Source organism: Nansenia antarctica (genome assembly GCF_963989245.1).
Source record: "Nansenia antarctica genome assembly, chromosome: 20".
Classification (NCBI taxonomy): domain Eukaryota; kingdom Metazoa; phylum Chordata; class Actinopteri; order Argentiniformes; family Microstomatidae; genus Nansenia; species Nansenia antarctica.
Window position 1 is genome coordinate 6,869,657 of NC_137693.1, and position 18,528 is coordinate 6,888,184.

The following is an 18,528-nucleotide window of genomic DNA, read 5'->3' on the forward strand; positions in this document are numbered from 1 at the left end:
ATGAAACGGCTGAATACAATGAGAATGAGAGATACAATTTCCCACCCACAGCTTTCTGTGTGTGTTTCTGAAGTTCTGTACTGTATGTGTTGGTTTGTGCCTTACCCTGGATAATGGCCAACAAGATGACAATGACAAAGAAGAAGAAGGTGATGTCAAAGACCACCCGGGGGAGCTCATTGTCATCTCCCGCTGGGTCCCCGATCTCGTCTCCTATGCCACCGCCGGCTCGCACGCCCACATACATGTGGAAGAGGTAGCACTAGCAAAAGAGGGGAGAAGAGTGGTGAACATAATGGTGGTTAGAGAGGCAAACATACAACTGGCAATGTACATTCGTACAAAAGTAGAAATAGGTTTTTTCGAAAACTTAGATTGCAATATTACGCATGCAGTGTTCATTTATGAACTTGTTTAACCGATACCGTATCACTGTTAAATGTGTCGGATAGTTGTGACGAATGATAAGTCTAATAGTCTGAATCTGACTCACAGTCATCATGTCATCACATTTCATGTCCGGCTCATCACCGTCCTCGCCCTTGTTGTAAAACTTGCGGAAGAAGTTGAACGCCACGACGGTGTAGAGATACACCACCACAGCCAACAAGCCCACTGTCATCATCAGCTGGAAGGAAGCAGAGGGGAAACAGAAATTAGTACTGGGGTGATGGGGCCTTTTCAGCCGCAGCCCTGTCCCTCTGGAACGCCCTCCCCAACCACATCAGATAGGCCAACACCCTGCCAACATTTAAACAGGCCCTCGAAAAACGACCTCTTCAAGCTCGCCTTCACCAGTTAACCCTCTCCCCCTCCCCTTCCCATGTGTCCCCAGCACTACCTCAATTAGGCCCCTATACTTTCTTCTATTTACCTTTTGTTTCTTTTTATTATTACTACTCAATCTTTTCAGTTCGTAAAGCGTCTTTGAGTGTCTAGAAAAGCGCTATATAAGTCTAATGTATTATTATTATTAGTAGTAGTAGTACCAGCATAGTCACAAAACATGGAGGGTGAGAAGAGTATTTCAGGTCCTACCTGCTTTCCATTGTGGGTGACTGAGGCCAGGATGGTACGCAGGTCTTTGACACCAATGGCGATGTCCAGCAAGTGACAGGCGTAGAAGAAGTTGTTGTAATGCCCAAGCAAAGACATCACCGTGTACCAACAGAGATAGAGGAAAGTCTAGAACAAGGATCAGACGAACGTTCAGTTTGGATGAAACCCACCAAAGACAGACTTTTGAACAAAGATGGCCGTAGAAAGAACACATTCTTACATTGTCTGTAAACACGACTCCAAATTTCCAGATCACGTACTTGATGTCGATTGAGGTAAGCCTGAAAAACATGGAGGATTTTACTAAGATAAAATGGTAGGATAAAAAAAACAAAATCATATTTGACCTTCCTATAACCTCAGGGTGGCACTGTAGAACATTGTTGATGAATGAATGAATGAATGAATGAATGAATGAATGAATGAATGAATGATGTGATCAAACGACACCGTACCAGGTAAACATGGAACTGTCAGGTTCCTCTGTCTTCTTCTCATGCTGTTTGCTGACGTCCAGCGAGGCCAAGTCCATCCCTAACAGCTCTGCGATCCTCTCTCTGCCGTAAATGTCTCCATACTTATCCAAGACCTGGACACACAGACATACTGTATAACCATCCCATTCAGAGATCATTTCAACCTACAGTACCACACAGGCAGCAGCAAAAAAAAACGTAAAGCATCTTACCTTTCTCTTAACAAACTTGTCCCAGTAGTTGTTTGGGAAAGATCTGTGAGTAAGAAAGTAGAAGTGGGATGAGCAGCATATATAGTCCCAGATCCCTCCCTCTATTTCAACCTCACACAGACCTGTATCTGATTAACCTTTACTTATCTTAGCCCAGCAAGCACTGTTTCAGAAATCCACTTTTTTAAATCAATTAATAATTAATTTAATGAGCTTTAGGCCAACTCCTGATTTAAATTAAACTCTGTCCAGGAAACCACCACATAGGGCTGGTTTCACAGACAAAAGCGTAAGCCTAATCCTAGACTAAAAAGCATCTTCAATGGAGATTTTACAAGGCTCAAGCCTCGTCTGTGAAACCGGCCCATAGTGTATTTGGGTATGTCCAGTTGAGCTCGTCTGTCCACACTTACGGTGTGTTGAGGACCAGCCTGTCCCACTGGCCTTTGATGTCGTCGTCCTCCGGCTGCTCCGTGATGTACAGACCGTCAAACTCCAGCTTTCTCGCCAGCTCCTTCTCTCTCTTGAAGATGACCAGTGGAATCTAAGAGCAATAAATGACAAATGATCTTCGGTCATTGTGCTGTGCACATACTGTATGCACAATACCCACACAGTACTTCCTATCGTACTGTATAATTCACAGATCTCTCAAAGTTATTCCCCTGGGTGAAGAATTCTAGGAACGGCCAGGCCTAAGGGTCAATTGGGTATGTGTGTTTGTGAATGAATGAATGGTCTTTATTGTCATTGCTATAGTACAGGTACCAAACAACGAAATTTAGGAGGGGGGGGCTCCCCTGGTGCTAGGAAAGAAAAAAAAAAGAAAAAAAAACACAAGAAGGGAAGGAGCTGGTTTACATAAATAAAGGCTATGTACACTATCCACTATACTATACTGTACAGATAGACGACTAGGGTTGTCATATTGCACATAGTGTTATTGCACATTCATTTGAAGTGTCGCAGTTTGCAGGCTAGAAATGTACATATTTGTGCCTCAGCACTACACCTGATTTTTTCAGTCCAGTGAGACTAACCTTGAGACAGTTGTAGCCAATGATGCAGATGAAGCCGATGACAGTGTGCAGGGTAGCGAGGAAAGAGAGGGTCGGGTGCATGTAGCCAGTGCTCTCCTCCAGGAAGAAGTAAACCTGGGCCTCCTCCTCGTCCTCCCCTTCCTCCACACCAGATCCCTCTGCCTCCTCAGCGGAGCCCTCAAACAAGCCACTGCCCTCAAACATCCCTGAGCCTTCAGGATCATCTCCCTCTCCTGGGGGACTGTCTGACACCTGGACAGTCAACAAGCATAGGGACAGCAGTTCAAACACATGACAACCAGCATTGCAAAAAACTATATTTTTATCGATTTTTGTGCGTAATGTTTAATTTTTAATTTTAATTTTGCCATTTAGCAGACGCTTTTATCCAAAGCGACTTACAATTACAAATTACAGGGACATTCCCCCTGGAGTAACTGAGGGCTAAGTGCCTTACTCAAGGGCACACACTAGTAGTGGTGTGGTTTCAGGCGGGATTTGAACTCACAACCTTCCGATCACAAGTCCAACTCACTATCCACTAGACCACCACTACCCCCATGTATGTAATGTATAGGACACCCCATGTCACCCCACTTGCCTTACCTTGGAGTAGATAGTCAAAGTATAGTATAATAGCACAAGTATAATTCCAATCAAATGCACGCTTGTCAATCCAAAGTTTCATATTTAGACCTACTGTATGGTGTCTAAAACGCAGCACTGCAAACACCGCATGACAAAAAGAGGGCTACGATTAAAAGCAATTTTTTGACCTTGTAGAATAGCAGAATGAAGTTCAGGGCAAAAGCGATGAAGAGGGCCAGGAAACGCAGATTGTAAAAGTTTCTTGAGAGGTAGTTCTAGAAAAGAAAGAAAGTAGAACCAATCAATCAATTGTAGGCAGGCAGACGACGTCATGATTTTAAACAACGCCTGGCCAATGCCTAACCATAAATTTGTTCCTTTGGATGTCCAGCTCAGTCCAGAGGTCAAACCCTCCCCCCTTAGTGGGTTTCTTCTCCTTCTTGGCAGCCTTCTTCTTCCTCTGGGGGGCCTCCGGTGGCTTCTCTTCGTTGGCCTCAGCTTCTTTCTCTGCCTTCTCTCCGTTTTCAGTGCTGAAAGTAAAGTAGCAGGGTGCTCTTTGTTGCACATTTTCCCACAACAATAAAGCACATGGTTCACGAGGAGTGAATGTGGGGATGAGACAGTGGTAACAGGTTCATCTAGATGTGAACACGGCCTGAGGTACGTAGGTATTATACTCACTCAGCCTTCTCAGGCTCTGGAGGAGGCTCCTCTACAACAGGGGCTTCAGGGGGGCTCTGTCCCGCAGCAGCAGCCTCCTCTGGTTGCTGTCAATCAGACACGGAGGTCATTGATACACATTGATATGGACCTATCGCTAAGCCACGCCCCAAAATAGAAATTGTCCAATCATATCACAGCAAAAGTCACTACAGGCAGAAAACTCAGAAGACAAACAACTCGCTAATATCTGATGGTGAAAAGCTTCTAGACTAAATATTCTTGTCATCTTTAAAATGCTCTTACAAAAAGTGCTAAGTGCTCGGGTGCAAAAAGTGCAGAGTGCGGGACAAACGTTTCGGTCATACGACCATCATCAGTGTCACCGGGCAACAGACAGACATGCTATTATTATAGGGCCACAGGCCTACACACTTTTTGAGGCCTACACACTTTTTGCAAGAGCATGATAAAATAAAGAAAAACATATTTTTCAAAATCTCTGTCTAAGGAGTTTTCCTTAAAGTTTATGCAGTGTGCGAGTTCCTCTACTCTCACTGTCTCATACTTTTTTGAAACTACCGCACCTGCAACCAATCATTGGAAGAAAAAGGACACAGCAAGGCGCAACAGTTTTCCCTGGACTCTATGTCATCTTTAAAAAAACATGTCTATTACTTGCTGTGGTAAATCAGAAATTTGCCAACTTCCGCCATTGTAAGTCATTGAATGTCATTCAGTCACGGTCGGTCAGTCAGTCACTGTCAGTGAAGCGTTGTTTGTTTTGTCCGAGTTTTCAAAGGGGGTGTGGCTTAGCGATAGGTCCATTATTATACACCTACAGCATAATTTGCACCCTACATTACCAGAAAAGCACCTCACCTGTTTCCTCTTCAACAAAGGAGTGCCCTCGGGAGTAGGAGGCTCAACGGCGGTCTCGATGCCCATGTCTCCGAGTCCACCGGGAGCGTCGACGCCTGCTGCCCTCCCCCCCTCCTTGTCTTGATCGTCTTCCTCCTCCTCTGCTCCTCCGCCCGTGTCCATGGGGTCAGTCACCCCGTGCCCCGCCTCCTGCTCCTCCCCAGTCCCAGGCTCCCCGGGCAGGTCTCCGTGCACCTCGTCCTGCGTGGGGTCCGGCATGCTGGCCAGGATCTCTGTCACCGTGATGTTCTTAGCTCCCTCCACCAGGCCACCTCCGAACAGAGTAGCCCAGATGAGCAGGAAGAAGCCCTTACACACGCTGTAGACGAAGAGCAGGATTCCTACTATGATGGTGTAGAAGAAGGTGGCCAGACCCACCACTATCTCCTTGATGGTCATCTTCCTCACCCGGCGGTACTGCCGACGGAGGTTACGGAAGGTGAAAATACTCAGGAAGTTCAACGTGCTGTTGATGAAGTCAGCAAAGGCAGAGCTTGACTCTTGCTCCATTTCCTCTCCATTGCCCCCTTCTTCTCCATTACCGCCTCCACCTCCTCCTCCTCCTGCCTCCGCTCCAGCTTCAGGCAAGTCATCATCATCCCCCCCTTTCTCTTCCTCCTCTACTTCGGAAATCTGCGTGGCAATGTTCATCTCAAAGATGGTGTCCTCGCAGAAGTTGACAAAGAACTCCATCTTCTCACTCTCTCCGCCCTCGTTGATCACGTCGAATATGAACTGCCGTTTCGATTCTCGGATCTGGGGCATCTCCCACTGTGTGCGATTCACCTCGCTGATCTCAAAGTAAATGCGCTCGATCTTCCTGCTGGCGCCCATGATCTCGATGCGCCCCAGGAAGGGGCGGAAGTAGTTCAGCACACTCTCTGCCTGCTCCAGGAAGTTCTGTAGCCTAGTGTCATGAGGCACATGTTCAGACAAGTTAGTCAGCAACACGGCGATGTTAAATCCAATATCTTTCGCTGGCTCCTGAAAGCGGTTGGCAAACTCCTCGTAGTTGATCATGTCATTCTCGTCAGCCTCGGAGCAGGACAACAGGAACTGGATCTCGGAGCAGGAGTACTGCTTCTGGCTGTCCATGGCCTTCTGAAAGTCCTTTTTGGAAATCAGACCTCGGGGGTCCGTGACATAATCACGGAAGGCATCTGACGCTGTGATGTCCTTCAGTTTCAGGAACATGTCAAAGAACTTGAGGATCATCTCCACATTGCTGGAGGACTCCACGAGCATGTCCACCATCTGTCGTGCGATCGTCCCGTTCACAATATTACCTGGAGCATGACAAAAACATGGCGGTCGATCGTAAAAGAGGGTCAGATATTCTTTATTCGGATCACGTTAATAATGAAAGAGATGGAGCACATATACAGTACATTCTATAATCAGATACGGTTCTTTTACCCTCCAGTAGAGACAGCAGCATAACCACCATGTCTTTCTGGAGGTCTAGCAGCTCCTTTAGCAGACCAATCTGGCTGGAGTCCTAGAACACAACACAAACGCATACATAGCAACTCACCACAATGACATTCACTGTCACTACTGTACATTTCAGGCCGGTAGACTCGCTTTTAGACAGATAATTAAATATTTTGCCACTGAATCTCACATTGCTGGTGAGTCTAGAAGTACAGTTCCTCATGCATTGAGACATTCGTAAATGGGATGGCACCTAACCCATATGGACAGGATTTGGCCAAATACCAATCACTAATGTCACATTCAGTTCACCAGCACGATGAGACTCCTAATTCATGTAACAATCTATGCAGTCTACATTACCATTATTGAAAGCCATATTGTAACTTTTCTAAGCACTTAGGACAGGTAAGCTTCCAATTTCATGAAATATCTGGGATTATATATGGTACAGTACAACACTTCTATCTAAATTAGAAGATTTGTGACAGCAGCTGGTGAAAGGGGGAACAAGTCGGCAACCGTCCAAATGTTCTGACTTTTATTCAGAAAAATTTAAATACATTTCAACGTTGTTGAAAATCAATGACACACTCGCTAGCCAAGCCAAAATATTGCAATGGATTTGGGCTTTTGCTAACAATGTAAAGTAGTGTATTAAAAGTGTTATAGTCAGGGGTGCACATAACTGGTGCGCCAGTGCGCATGCGTCGCCAAAATGCATGCTGCGCGGAAGATCAGCGGCATGAACGCGCTCTTGCGCACCAACAGCTGGGAGCGCTGGGAGAGGAATTGACTTCCTCAAAATCCACCTGCTGACTGCTGACTGCTGCATCACTGCAAGCGCCGTAACGCCATCACAACGACCACGGCGACTCCCCTCACGAAAACATTCGGAAAGTATCGTAACTTGTACTTTCATTCCGCGTATCGCGTATCGCACGGTTATCACGCCGACACGTGACAATTCAGTCCCGAACGACTCGTCGCTAAAAGGAAAAACAACACCAAGGAACTTCACGTTTCTTTTCTCTGAAGCTTTCAAACGTTCAGACGTTTATTTTACAGCTTCATTATCACACCTAGACCCCTGACCCAGGGAATATGGTTGGGAATTCTATTAGAAAAAAAAATAAGACTTTGTTGCACAATCAAAATAATGAGCTATTTAAAGTGATAGCCTACAACATCCTCTACCGTGGTTGAAATTGAGGACAGTGATAACTTACAGCAGTCAAGAGAGCAGTGCTGATGATGATTAAGCTTGTAGCATAAATAAATGCTTAGGCTGTAACTTTTTGTTGAAAAGTTGATTTCAGTGTTTACAGAACAGAGCAGTGCTTAAAGAGATGTCAGTTGATTTCATTGTGTTTAAAGAACAGACATTCAGTTAGTGCTTAAAGAGATGTCAGTTGATTTCATTATGTTTAAAGGAGTCTGACAGACTTTCATGCTTAAAGAGCAGTCATTTGATTTTGCGTTTGTTTCTTTTGTTTTGCACACAATCATTTGTTCGTTCATCTTTATTTATGAATAAATGTCGTTTTGCTAATATAAGTTATCCATGTATCCCTTTTTTATCCATCCTGTGGGACGGGTCGTGACTCGCGAGCTCGGGGAGCACCAAGCAGCATCCCTAGGTGCTCCTCTGAGCACTGGCCCCAAAAAGTTATGTGCACCCCTGGTTATAGTTAACTTTTACTTAAACATTTTTTTTTTAAAGATTTTCTTTAACGATTACTCACTGAATCCATTGCATTGCAATAATTTGGCTTGACTAGCGAGTGTGTCATTGATTTTCAACAACGTTGAAAAGTATTTACATTTTTCAGAATAAAAGTCAGAACATTTAGATTGGTTGCGACTTGTTCCCCCTTTCACCAGCTGCCACCACATGTACAGTAAATGTGTGGATTTGAGCATCAGCATACCCACCCAAGAGACAGGAGGGGGAAGGTGGAAGATTAGTGGGAGATCACCTTACCTCTACCTCATAGATGTTCCTTTGCTTGCATTTCAATGAAATACACATTTCAAATATATTATCGTAGACATTTAAATTATTAGAAGCACCAGTGGTTTTACCCAAGTATTTTAACTTGGCTTTTGTCTGTAAAATTGGTCAAAGTATTCTTTATACTTAATTAATGTTAGAAAATATACATTTTACACAAAAAATTAAGAGTTTCAGTAGCATGCAGTTAGTCAGTAGAGTTAGTCAGAAAGCAATGTATTAGTTAAATTAACAGCATAGACATACACAAGGGGTCAAACATTACTGCATGTACATACAGGGCAAGATTCCACATATTTGTAACCCCTGTTAAATGAGTGCACACAGAGTGGGAGCCAGATTAACGTGTATACTCCATCAGGGGTGGTTAAAGGACTGGCCCTTTTCTCAGGTCGTTTTAAAGTCACCTGCTTTTAAGTATACAGTATCACTTTCCTACAGTATCTGATCCTTGGTGTGGACCATGAGCTAAGTCTGGAATGAGAATCTCTTACTGTATCCTGCATTTAACATTGTTTAACAAATTACCTTTTCTAATTTGGGAGCAATATGTTTTCATTTTTTTGAGTGTGACATGTTTCACTGCCATCATTAAAGCAAACATTTCTTAAATACATTCCAAACATTTCTTAAACAAATACATATCTAATTCTCATTCCAGATTTAAATGCAGGTGAGTATAAAACAACAACTGAAAAAAGAAATCAGGGTGCAATAAGGACAAACTGGTAAACGCCAATCACTTAGATAAATAAAATGAATACATACTTTACCCTGTAGACCATGTGAAAGACAGTTTAAATGATCAATATCTCAGAGAAAAAAACAGTGTTGCATTTCAAATTGCTTTTGCCACATGGCTGTAAACATGGTGTCTGTCTGTTTACTGTTGGCTACAGCAATGCTTGTAAGGTATTGTTACCAACTAAAATACACCATTAGATTTAATCATAGCACAGATATCAATCAAATAATCAAATATTTACTTTTAATTAATAATTACAAAGTGGTACAAAAAGAGCTTTACTTGTTTACAGAGTACCACTGTACAATAGTGTACCACAGTAACTGAGGTGGTGTGTCTGCAAGCCAGTGGAGAACTGTGTGAGTGTCAGGTAAAGAGAGAGTGCATGAGGAGATATCAGTGAGGGTGATTCCTGTGTGCATGTACAGTGGGGTGCAAAACATTTGGGCACCCCTGGTTTAAATATCTGTTACAATTAATCTCCAAGTGATTGTAGCATTTAGTGTTCAGGTTCGCTTTCGAAGTTGACACCTTTCTGCAAATTTTAAAGCAAGGTTTTATTTAAATGATAAAAAAGGAAAAGGGCCCTGTGTACAAGTTTGGGAACCTTGATTTACTCGTTAGGGCTTCAATGAGTCAGGTGAATATAATTCCAGGGTTGAACTATATATTCTGAAGTAACTCCATGAATGGGGAAACATTCCCCAAAACAAGAATTGAAAGACTCTTAGCTGGCTACAGGAAGCGTTTGCAAACCGGTTATAGTTGCCTGAGGAGGAGTTACAAAGTACTAGCTTACAGGGTTCACAAACGTTTGCACAAGGCCTTTTTCCTTGTTTTATTATTTTGAAACTGTAAAAAGTAAAAAAATAAAACAATAAATAATAATAATCTTGCTTTAAAATGTGATGAAATGTGTCATGTTTATAGTGTACCATTTAGAGGTTAGGTTTGCTTCTTTTCACTTGGATATTAATTGTGAAAGGCATTTTGACTAGGGGAGCCCTAACATCTGCACCCCTGTAGGTACGAGAGGACACTGTCATGTAACAGGGGTTTGTCTGAGCATCACAATAAGATTTAGTTCACCATTCCAGATTGAGTTTCTACAAACTACAACATGGTAAATATCCTTTTAGACCAGAGATTTACACTCATCAGTCAAACAATGCAACAAAATGATTCAAGTTGTTGGCTTGAAAGGTGTTTGTTAAATGCATAGTTGGCAGTCATGTGTAAGTTCCGAGCAAATTTGCACCCCTGCAATGGTAGCACAAATCATTTAGATATGTGAAACCACAATCCTCTACTAAAAGTGCACAAAATAGTCTACACCATGAACCATAGTTGCAATTTGATAGTGTATTTTGTGCACAGCGAGCGGAGTATACCTGCAACATGTACAGACGTGTGTATATCTAGATATCTAATGTGTGTGTATATACTGTATATATGAGTATGAAATACTAACAATGTATTGTCCTCATGCACATTAAATCAAGTTGTGTTTACTATATACGGCCCAGTATGTGTTGTCTGTAAATAGTTATCGTGTTTTCTCTGGTGACAAATGCTGAGTATGAAACATGTGGCGACTATCGTGCGGAGGTCCAGCTCATACCTGCGCCAGCTTCATCATCATGTGCGCGAAGACGTGGAGGAAGCCCACCACGGCGTCCCACAGCCTACTGTGGGCCAGGGACTGCTGGTTGCCTGTGCATGGGCCCTGGAGGTGGGACAGAGTCACACACGACAACAGTTTAACAGGTCAGACCAGAAGGACTAACATCGAGACAGTGCTATCTAGAATCCAAAAAGGGTTCTTCAGCTTCAGCTCAAAACCATTGAAAGAACCCTTTTGGGTTCCACGTCGAACCCTTTCCACAGTGGGACAGAAGAGGGACAAGAGGGACAGACTGTCCGCTGACCTGAATGTACTCAGTCAGACTGTTGAAGATCTGCTTGGCCACAATCATGGCCTTGGAGAAGTTCCTCTTGCCTGGCTCATCGATGATATCTTTACCAGAGTAATACCAGTAGAAATCACTGATGGACTCCTTGAGAGAGAGGGAGAGACGGAGAGAGAGAGAGAGGGGGGAGGGAGGAAGGGAGGGAGAGAGGGAGAGAGAGAGAGAGAGATTATATGAGATATGAGCAGGGTGACAGGGATAATATCATGCTTCACTGTACAGTATCTAATTGACAGATGTTTGTCACCAGTAGTCAGAGTGTCCACTGTATGGTACCTGCAGTCGGAGGAGGTAATCGACAGTGCATATGATGATGTTGATGGTGGTGGTGCTGCCTGTCTGTGTCCGCAGGTAGTTCTGGAAATCTGGAGCAAAAAGAGACATCCAACTCGGCTACAATTCCCACAATGAGTCCATACACAGTAATCCCTCACTGTCACCACCTAACTGTGTTGGACGTCTCGCTCTCTCTCATTTGTACTATATCACGAGTCTTACCATTGTTGTGGCCCTCACAAAGCAGCTGCAGGAAGCGGAAGAGATCGCAGGTGAACTCGTCATCCGCCATGACCTTCTCACCTGGAGGGAGAGAGAAGGATGGACAGCGTCAGGGTGGTTCTATGTCTCTGGGACGCTGGTTATACTGCCCCTGTAAACAGCGTAGGCTGGAGGCTTCATAGTATACAGTGGCAAGAAAAAGTAAGTGAACCCTTTGGTATTACCTGCATTTATGTATACATTTGTCTTAAAATATGGTCTGATCTTCATCTAAGTTACAATAGGAATCATTGAAACTGGCTAACATCTCTGTTCATGAGTCTACCATACGTAAAACATTGAACAGGCATGGTGTCCATGACAGGACACCACGGAAGAAGTTGCTGCTCTCTGCTTCCACCAGCACGGTGAATGTTTAATGGGTGTGTTCAATAAAGACATGAAATATTATAATTGTTTGTGTGTTATTAAGCACGTTGTGTTTGCTATATTTATGACTTCTTAGATGAAGATCAGATCACATTTGATGACCAGTTAATGTAGAACACCAGGTAGTTCCTAAGGGATCACGTACGTTTTCTTGCCACTGTATAGTATAGTGGACAGGCCCCCTTCATCAGTGTGTTAGCCAGTGTGCACGACGAGAAGCACATGTTTGCAGTAATGTGAATGTGATGATGTCACTAGCTTCCTTTACCTCTAGTGTCGTATCAGTAGTAATATTGGATTAACTTGTTATTTGCTCTTAGTAAACATTAAAGTTGCATCATTTTGTACAGGGAAACAGTATGAATTTCAGCCTCAGTATTAGTTATGGTTATACCCATATATGATATACACCCATATGTGATTACGGTACATCAATAAATAACTCAAGGAGAGGGTAGACCAATACATTCTGTATCTTCAGTTCACACAAACAGCAAAAAATAATGTTCTATTATTTCACATACATACTAAACACATAGAGACACACATGGGTCCATCAACACAATATAGCTACACACATAAAAGGTACACATTGACATGTATAGATACAATGGACACCAACGGAAACTGCACAGACAAAGAGAAGTTGACCCTAACAGTTCCTCGATCAGAAATTAGACACACATTCATGCAGCAACAACAACACAGACCTACTGAACTCCTCTGAGTCAGTGAGTTGACAGTAGTGAGTTGAGGGGCATAGTGTTTGGAGTGGTACTGTCCACGCCAGGTGAAGGCGTGGACAGGTGAAAAGGTGAAGGGTTGATGTCATTTTGATGTCATTTTGTGAGTCGTGTGAGGGTTCACAGGGGTGAGGGTGACAGAGGGGGTTTAAGAATAGGGGATTGTGGGTACACATAGTCATGTACAGTAGGTAGATTCAGATGATAGATTCAGATATTGCTATCATTTTGTATTCATAAATGCTTGCTACTGTATAAACACATCATATCTACTGCATCTACAGTACGGTCTCTAAAGAGGTACAGTAACCGTGAACAATATTTAACACTGAGCTTTGGAGTTCCAGTAGATCTGTGGTGAGACACTCAAGGATATTGTTTAGTTAGTCTGTTGCTAAGGCTTTATAATTATAATTATTATTGATGTTTTAAATACTGTGTTCGCACTTACTTTTAAGGAACGTATTCTCAAAAATGACATGACTGAGTTCACTTGAGTGTCAAATGTAATACAGTTAGGCTCCACAACACCAGAGAATGAAACAGAGCTAAAAGGTGATGAAGGGACAGGGACAGAGAACAGAATGAGCGAGAAAGGGACAGAGGGACAGAGGTATTATTTACCCCGTTCTAGCTTCATGTCTGAGGAGCAAGAAAGGAGGGAATAGGAGGAGGAGGAGGGGAGGGAGGAAGGGTGTGGGGGTGGGGCAGGGATAGAGAGGGGCAGTAAGTTGATAACAGAATAGACGATTTAGTAGTTGGTTGGGGTGATTAACAACATTCCAATGCCAATAACAACTAATTCAGATGGAATTCGACATTATAATACTGAAGAATTAGGTAGCAGTAAATCTATCTATCTATGATGACATTGTACAAAGAAAGAGTATAAGTGTGAACATTACAGAATATTAGCAGGACAACATACTAGACAAGAAACCATAAAGGCACACTGTGAATTGAAAATCACCAACACAACTCAAGTGTTAGAGCTGACAAAAGGAAACGGTTAGATCAAGACATCACTCATTCAATCAGGATCTACTGGAAATTCAGAAGACGAGGAATGAAAGGGAGGAACTATTACTCGGTGACTACTAGGCCTGTACATTTTGCTTAACAATACTTACAACAATACCCTATTGTTACGTTCTAGTTCGCTAGGGTGAAGAAGAAGTAACAAAATGACAGTTGTTCATCTTCAAGTTGATCTCTTTCAGTCTCTACGGTACTTGCTCTACATGTATGTATTCATATTTAATTGGAATATCAAGTCAATCCTACCTGTTCTCCCATGCATACAACCTCCCCTACCCCTAACCATCTCCCCATACAACCTCATACAACCTCCTCATACAAATGCATACAACCTCCCCTACCCCTAACCATCTCCCCTAACCCTGCCACCCCCCTCCCCCCCTGGACATGCATACAACCTCCCCTACCCCTAACCATCTCCCCTAACCCTGCCACCCCCCTCCCCCCCTGGACATGTATACAACCTCCCATACCCCTAACAATCTCCCCTAACCCTGTCTCCCCTCCCCGTTCGTTAATTCTGTGTTCTACATGCTCATGTTATCTGTTGCTTGTTGTTTCAGTGTTTTCCGTTTTTCCCCATATTGTCAGCGTCTTTGAGCCTCGGAAAAGCGCTATATAAATATAATGAATTATTATTATTATTAATCCCTGTCACTACTGTACTGTATTACAGCAGAGAGGGGTAGCTGATACTCCCCTAGTGTGCTCAGTGCTTCAGAGACTTACTTGTGCCCTCCTCTGACACCATTCCCAGGCCCTCTGCCTTGTTCTGCCTCTCAAAGGCGTTTAGGTCCAGGACACTGCAATGACAAACAACAATATGTGACAGCAGGAAACACATTTCAACGTCACACACTCGCTAGTCAAGCCAAAATATTGCAATGCAATGGATTCGGTGAGTAATCCCCACTGCCACTTAGTTAACTATAACACTACTTTACATTGTTAGCAGGCTCACAAAACAAGCTGTGTTAGTTGACTAGCGTGTGTGTCATTGATTTTCAACAACTCTGAAATGTATTTACATTTTTCAAAATACAAACAATTAAATCGGCTGCTGACTTGTTACCCCTTTCAGCAGCTGTCACATGTGTTTAGGAATAGATAAAGTCATCAGATATAGTTTGGTCTGACATTTACATTTTTACCATTTAGCAGATGCTTATCCAAAGCGACAATTAGAGATTACAGGGACAGTCCCCCTGGAATAATTTTACTCAAGGGCACACTAGTGATCGTGTTCCCAGGTGGGAATTGAACTCATGACCTTCTGATCACCAGTCCAACTCACTATCCCATATAGTACAGGTTTTATTAAGCTTCATACTGTACATTGGTTCCCTTTTCAACGACTCATGACATTGTGTTATCAGTTAAATATAAACAAATATACAAAAAAAATTAAAAGACAGAGCATTACAAGAGTGAAGACTGACCTGCAAGTCTGCATTAAAGCCTGGACGCCCAAAAAGAAGCCTACATCCTTCTTGTCCTTCAGGTAGTCGAGCATTTTCTGCGAACAGACGGTTGAGGCCACTCACTAACCTGTCATCCATACACAGTATCTGGAGTCTCATCTCGTCGTTTCAAATGTACAGTCACGCAGTATAACGAGAGCAACCACAGGCTCTAATTTTACCTGTTGAACCTCACAGTTGCCCCCGTTTAAGATGGAGATGCCCAGCTTAAGGGTGGAGGACACCATGCAGCCAGTGTCACCTAAACAGAACACAAGTGACAGGTGTAAATAGGGTACATCATTGTAAAGTGCTTGGAGTTGCATTGCATCCATGTACGAAAGGCGCTATATAAATAAAGTTTCAATTCACTTCACTTCACTACATCTGAATGCTACAGTGTGTACTGTGCAGCAGCGTAGTCACAGACTCTAGTGCCACTATGCAGAGACATTGAGTTGAATGTTTGCACTGTGAAAGCAGACATGGAGTTCGCACCAGCGGAAGTAGAACTGGGAGGACAGTTATATTGCAATGAGACCGGACCTCCGAGTTCTACCTCCACTGGTAACTTAACATTTGGTTATTTTCCTGTCGTTTTCCCTCAAACTTTCTCACTAACTCTTTCTCTAGGTCCTAGGGTTAGGGTTAGACTTACAAACAAATGGATTTGTTGTAAGTTGCTTTGGATAAAGGCGTCTGCTAAATGCCAAAACAGTAATATGTGATGCACTGTACCTTTGCATGCGCTGATCATTTGCAGGACCATCTCTGCCGCCCCGCGGTTGTGGAGACGCGACTGCTGGTACAGGAGCCTCTGTTTCTCCATCTCTTTTTCCTACAGACGGACAAGTTACCACTGTGTCCTGTGGTTCACACATCCCACCCCCACAGTCACTCTGCATTCATACCTCGCTGTCTACACTGTACTTTCTCCTTGACATCCACCACCTTGCCTCTCTCTCTCTCTCTCTCTCTCTCTCTCTCTCTCTCTCTCTCTCTCTCTCTCTCACCATCTTTCACTCTCTCTCGCTAGTTAGTGTAATCATTTATATTTCTTCATGTGGTACATCTACCATCTACTGTATTTAAAACAATTTTAATAGAGAATTGTTCAATCAATTTCAATGCTTGAAATTGATTCGGTGTTCTGTCTTTTACTTTATTGCCCCTATTCTCTCATTGTAGGAAAAAAATAGCCCCTTTCACTACACCTGCTTACTGTACCCCTATGGCTAATTACCTCCACTTAGCTGTCTAGCTCTCACACTCATTCTTTCACCCCCAGTTAATTAGTCATGGAGTCGTTACGCTACTTCTTCACGTTTGCTGACTAGAGCAAACGTTAGACTACAGCAAACAGCCCTGATGATCGTGCATGCTGCAGTGGTAGCCGTGGCAACGGACCATATAGGCTTTTACTGATTATCCACAGTGTCTCCCTTGGGGTTAGGGTTAGGGTTATACTGTATTATACACTTTACACTGCCCTAAAAGAGAAGCGGTTCTGCTAAAACAAATGCTTTGGCATAACTCAGTGCAAACTAGCTCAAGCATTTCTTTGACACAGAACTACCACATTAACTTGAATATTTCTACAACTGCAATGTAATGCAACATATAAGGTACCGGTACTGTATATATTATCTGGATAGTTTTATATCCAGATTTGATATTTAAGGGTCATTTTAAACCCAATACGTAATAAAAAACAAAGTACAATGAAGTAACAAAAACACATATCATCTGTCAGTAACAAACTGACAAACTGCCCACCCACGCCACCCGCCTAACCCACCCACACCCACCCGCGTATGCCTAACCTTGGTCTACCCAGTATGTGTGTGCAGATGTACTTGACATTACTTACGGAGAGTTTCCAATCCGATGGAAACGTTAGGATCTTTCGATAAATCCTGCATCAGGCGTAGCGAACAGTATGTACCTATCTGTGTGAGTGTTTTTGTATGTGTCTGTGTCTGGGAGAAGATTTAGGCTTTCACTGTAGTCTATGTCAATACGCTACGTAAGTATGAAATGGAACATTGCTTAGTCACATTCAGTTAATAGAGATGAAAGTGTTACTATGCAGGTGTTAGGGGGTATGCAGAGAGAGAGAGAACATAAAACAGCAACATAGCAACAACAGAGATAGGGAGAGAGAGGGACAGGTTAGTCCAAGATCAGTGGTTGATTACCTTGTAAGAAACACAGAGGATCAGTTCAGTTAAGAGATTCAAATGAGTGAATCTGCTATGATAGACCATACAGCACACAGAGGAAGTACAGGACGGAGGCTGGCAGTGGTGAGCTAGCCAGCCTGAGCCACTTGGATAGGGACGGTGTGGTAGTAGAGCTAGCCACTAGCATTAGCTTCACTAATGGCCTCCTCCATTCTAATGCTCCGTTTGTCAGAAGTGTTTACTCCGCTCCCATCCAACGACACTTTAGAGAGTTACTGAACACATGCCGAAATATGTCAAACGTACTATAAGACATGTAGATTGTTGTCCAAAACCAAAAGAATGGAGGAAGCATTATCTTGATTGCATTACAACTTGGATCTACCCATGGTAAACACGTTCTCCTTGCCAGATTTAATTTATTTGCTTGCAGTTCAATTGAAGATAATTTTCAGGAATTGGATATTTGTGCTTAGCAGGTAGGTCGACACATTCAAAGCGGTCCAAATGTTTTTTTGTATGGTCTACAGAATTTGGAAGTCTTGTGACATCTGCATAACATAATGTTAACTACTGCGAAGAAAAGCAAGGGCGACTCCAGAGAGGGTTAAAGCGAAAAACACACAAAGAGAAGAGACAGAGAACAGGCAGAACAGATAAAAAAAGACAGCAACAGAGAACAAACAGACACAGAGAACAGACGGAACAGATAAATAAAAGACAGTGATGAGAGAGATGATGGTGGTGCGGGGGGGGTAATGTGTTGATGGTTGATGTGGTCACTCGAGGCGTCAAGAGCTACCGCTCCAGTGTGTCCCCGTCCCCTGCCCCTGGCCGCCCCATACCAGCTCTGTCTGTCGCACCTCAAAGGACATCTCATCCTCAGCCCCTTGCTCCACCTCCTCTCCTTCCTCGTCCTCCTCACAAAGGTGGCAGCTCTGAAGCAGACGTAGCAACAAGGGAAAAACATGTTACAACTGGGAAAATGCGGGTTGGGAGTTTCATATTAACCAGTAGTAGCGAGACTAGTTCATTTCTAATATATTGTAACAGCATCC

The 18,528-nt window shown here is 43.2% G+C and overlaps 1 protein-coding gene across 1 annotated transcript in view; it reads right to left on the reverse strand.

The window, feature by feature from the left end:
- The window catches only part of LOC308174565 (ryanodine receptor 1-like), a gene marked incomplete at both ends in the record, with an annotated part of 70,640 nt that overhangs the window by 1,432 nt on the left and 50,680 nt on the right, over positions 1 to 18,528 (reverse strand). The window contains 23 exons of the mRNA XM_080549661.1: positions 106 to 262; positions 494 to 628; positions 1,039 to 1,185; positions 1,280 to 1,340; positions 1,515 to 1,648; positions 1,748 to 1,790; positions 2,161 to 2,291; positions 2,788 to 3,039; positions 3,564 to 3,650; positions 3,740 to 3,905; positions 4,057 to 4,142; positions 4,918 to 6,242; positions 6,373 to 6,454; positions 10,771 to 10,875; positions 11,078 to 11,206; positions 11,396 to 11,484; positions 11,618 to 11,698; positions 13,414 to 13,431; positions 14,557 to 14,630; positions 15,267 to 15,343; positions 15,470 to 15,549; positions 16,026 to 16,125; positions 18,334 to 18,408. Of these exons, the coding sequence (XP_080405787.1) occupies positions 106 to 262; positions 494 to 628; positions 1,039 to 1,185; positions 1,280 to 1,340; positions 1,515 to 1,648; positions 1,748 to 1,790; positions 2,161 to 2,291; positions 2,788 to 3,039; positions 3,564 to 3,650; positions 3,740 to 3,905; positions 4,057 to 4,142; positions 4,918 to 6,242; positions 6,373 to 6,454; positions 10,771 to 10,875; positions 11,078 to 11,206; positions 11,396 to 11,484; positions 11,618 to 11,698; positions 13,414 to 13,431; positions 14,557 to 14,630; positions 15,267 to 15,343; positions 15,470 to 15,549; positions 16,026 to 16,125; positions 18,334 to 18,408 (3,634 nt within the window). The remainder of the gene's footprint in view (positions 1 to 105; positions 263 to 493; positions 629 to 1,038; positions 1,186 to 1,279; positions 1,341 to 1,514; positions 1,649 to 1,747; positions 1,791 to 2,160; positions 2,292 to 2,787; positions 3,040 to 3,563; positions 3,651 to 3,739; positions 3,906 to 4,056; positions 4,143 to 4,917; positions 6,243 to 6,372; positions 6,455 to 10,770; positions 10,876 to 11,077; positions 11,207 to 11,395; positions 11,485 to 11,617; positions 11,699 to 13,413; positions 13,432 to 14,556; positions 14,631 to 15,266; positions 15,344 to 15,469; positions 15,550 to 16,025; positions 16,126 to 18,333; positions 18,409 to 18,528) is intronic.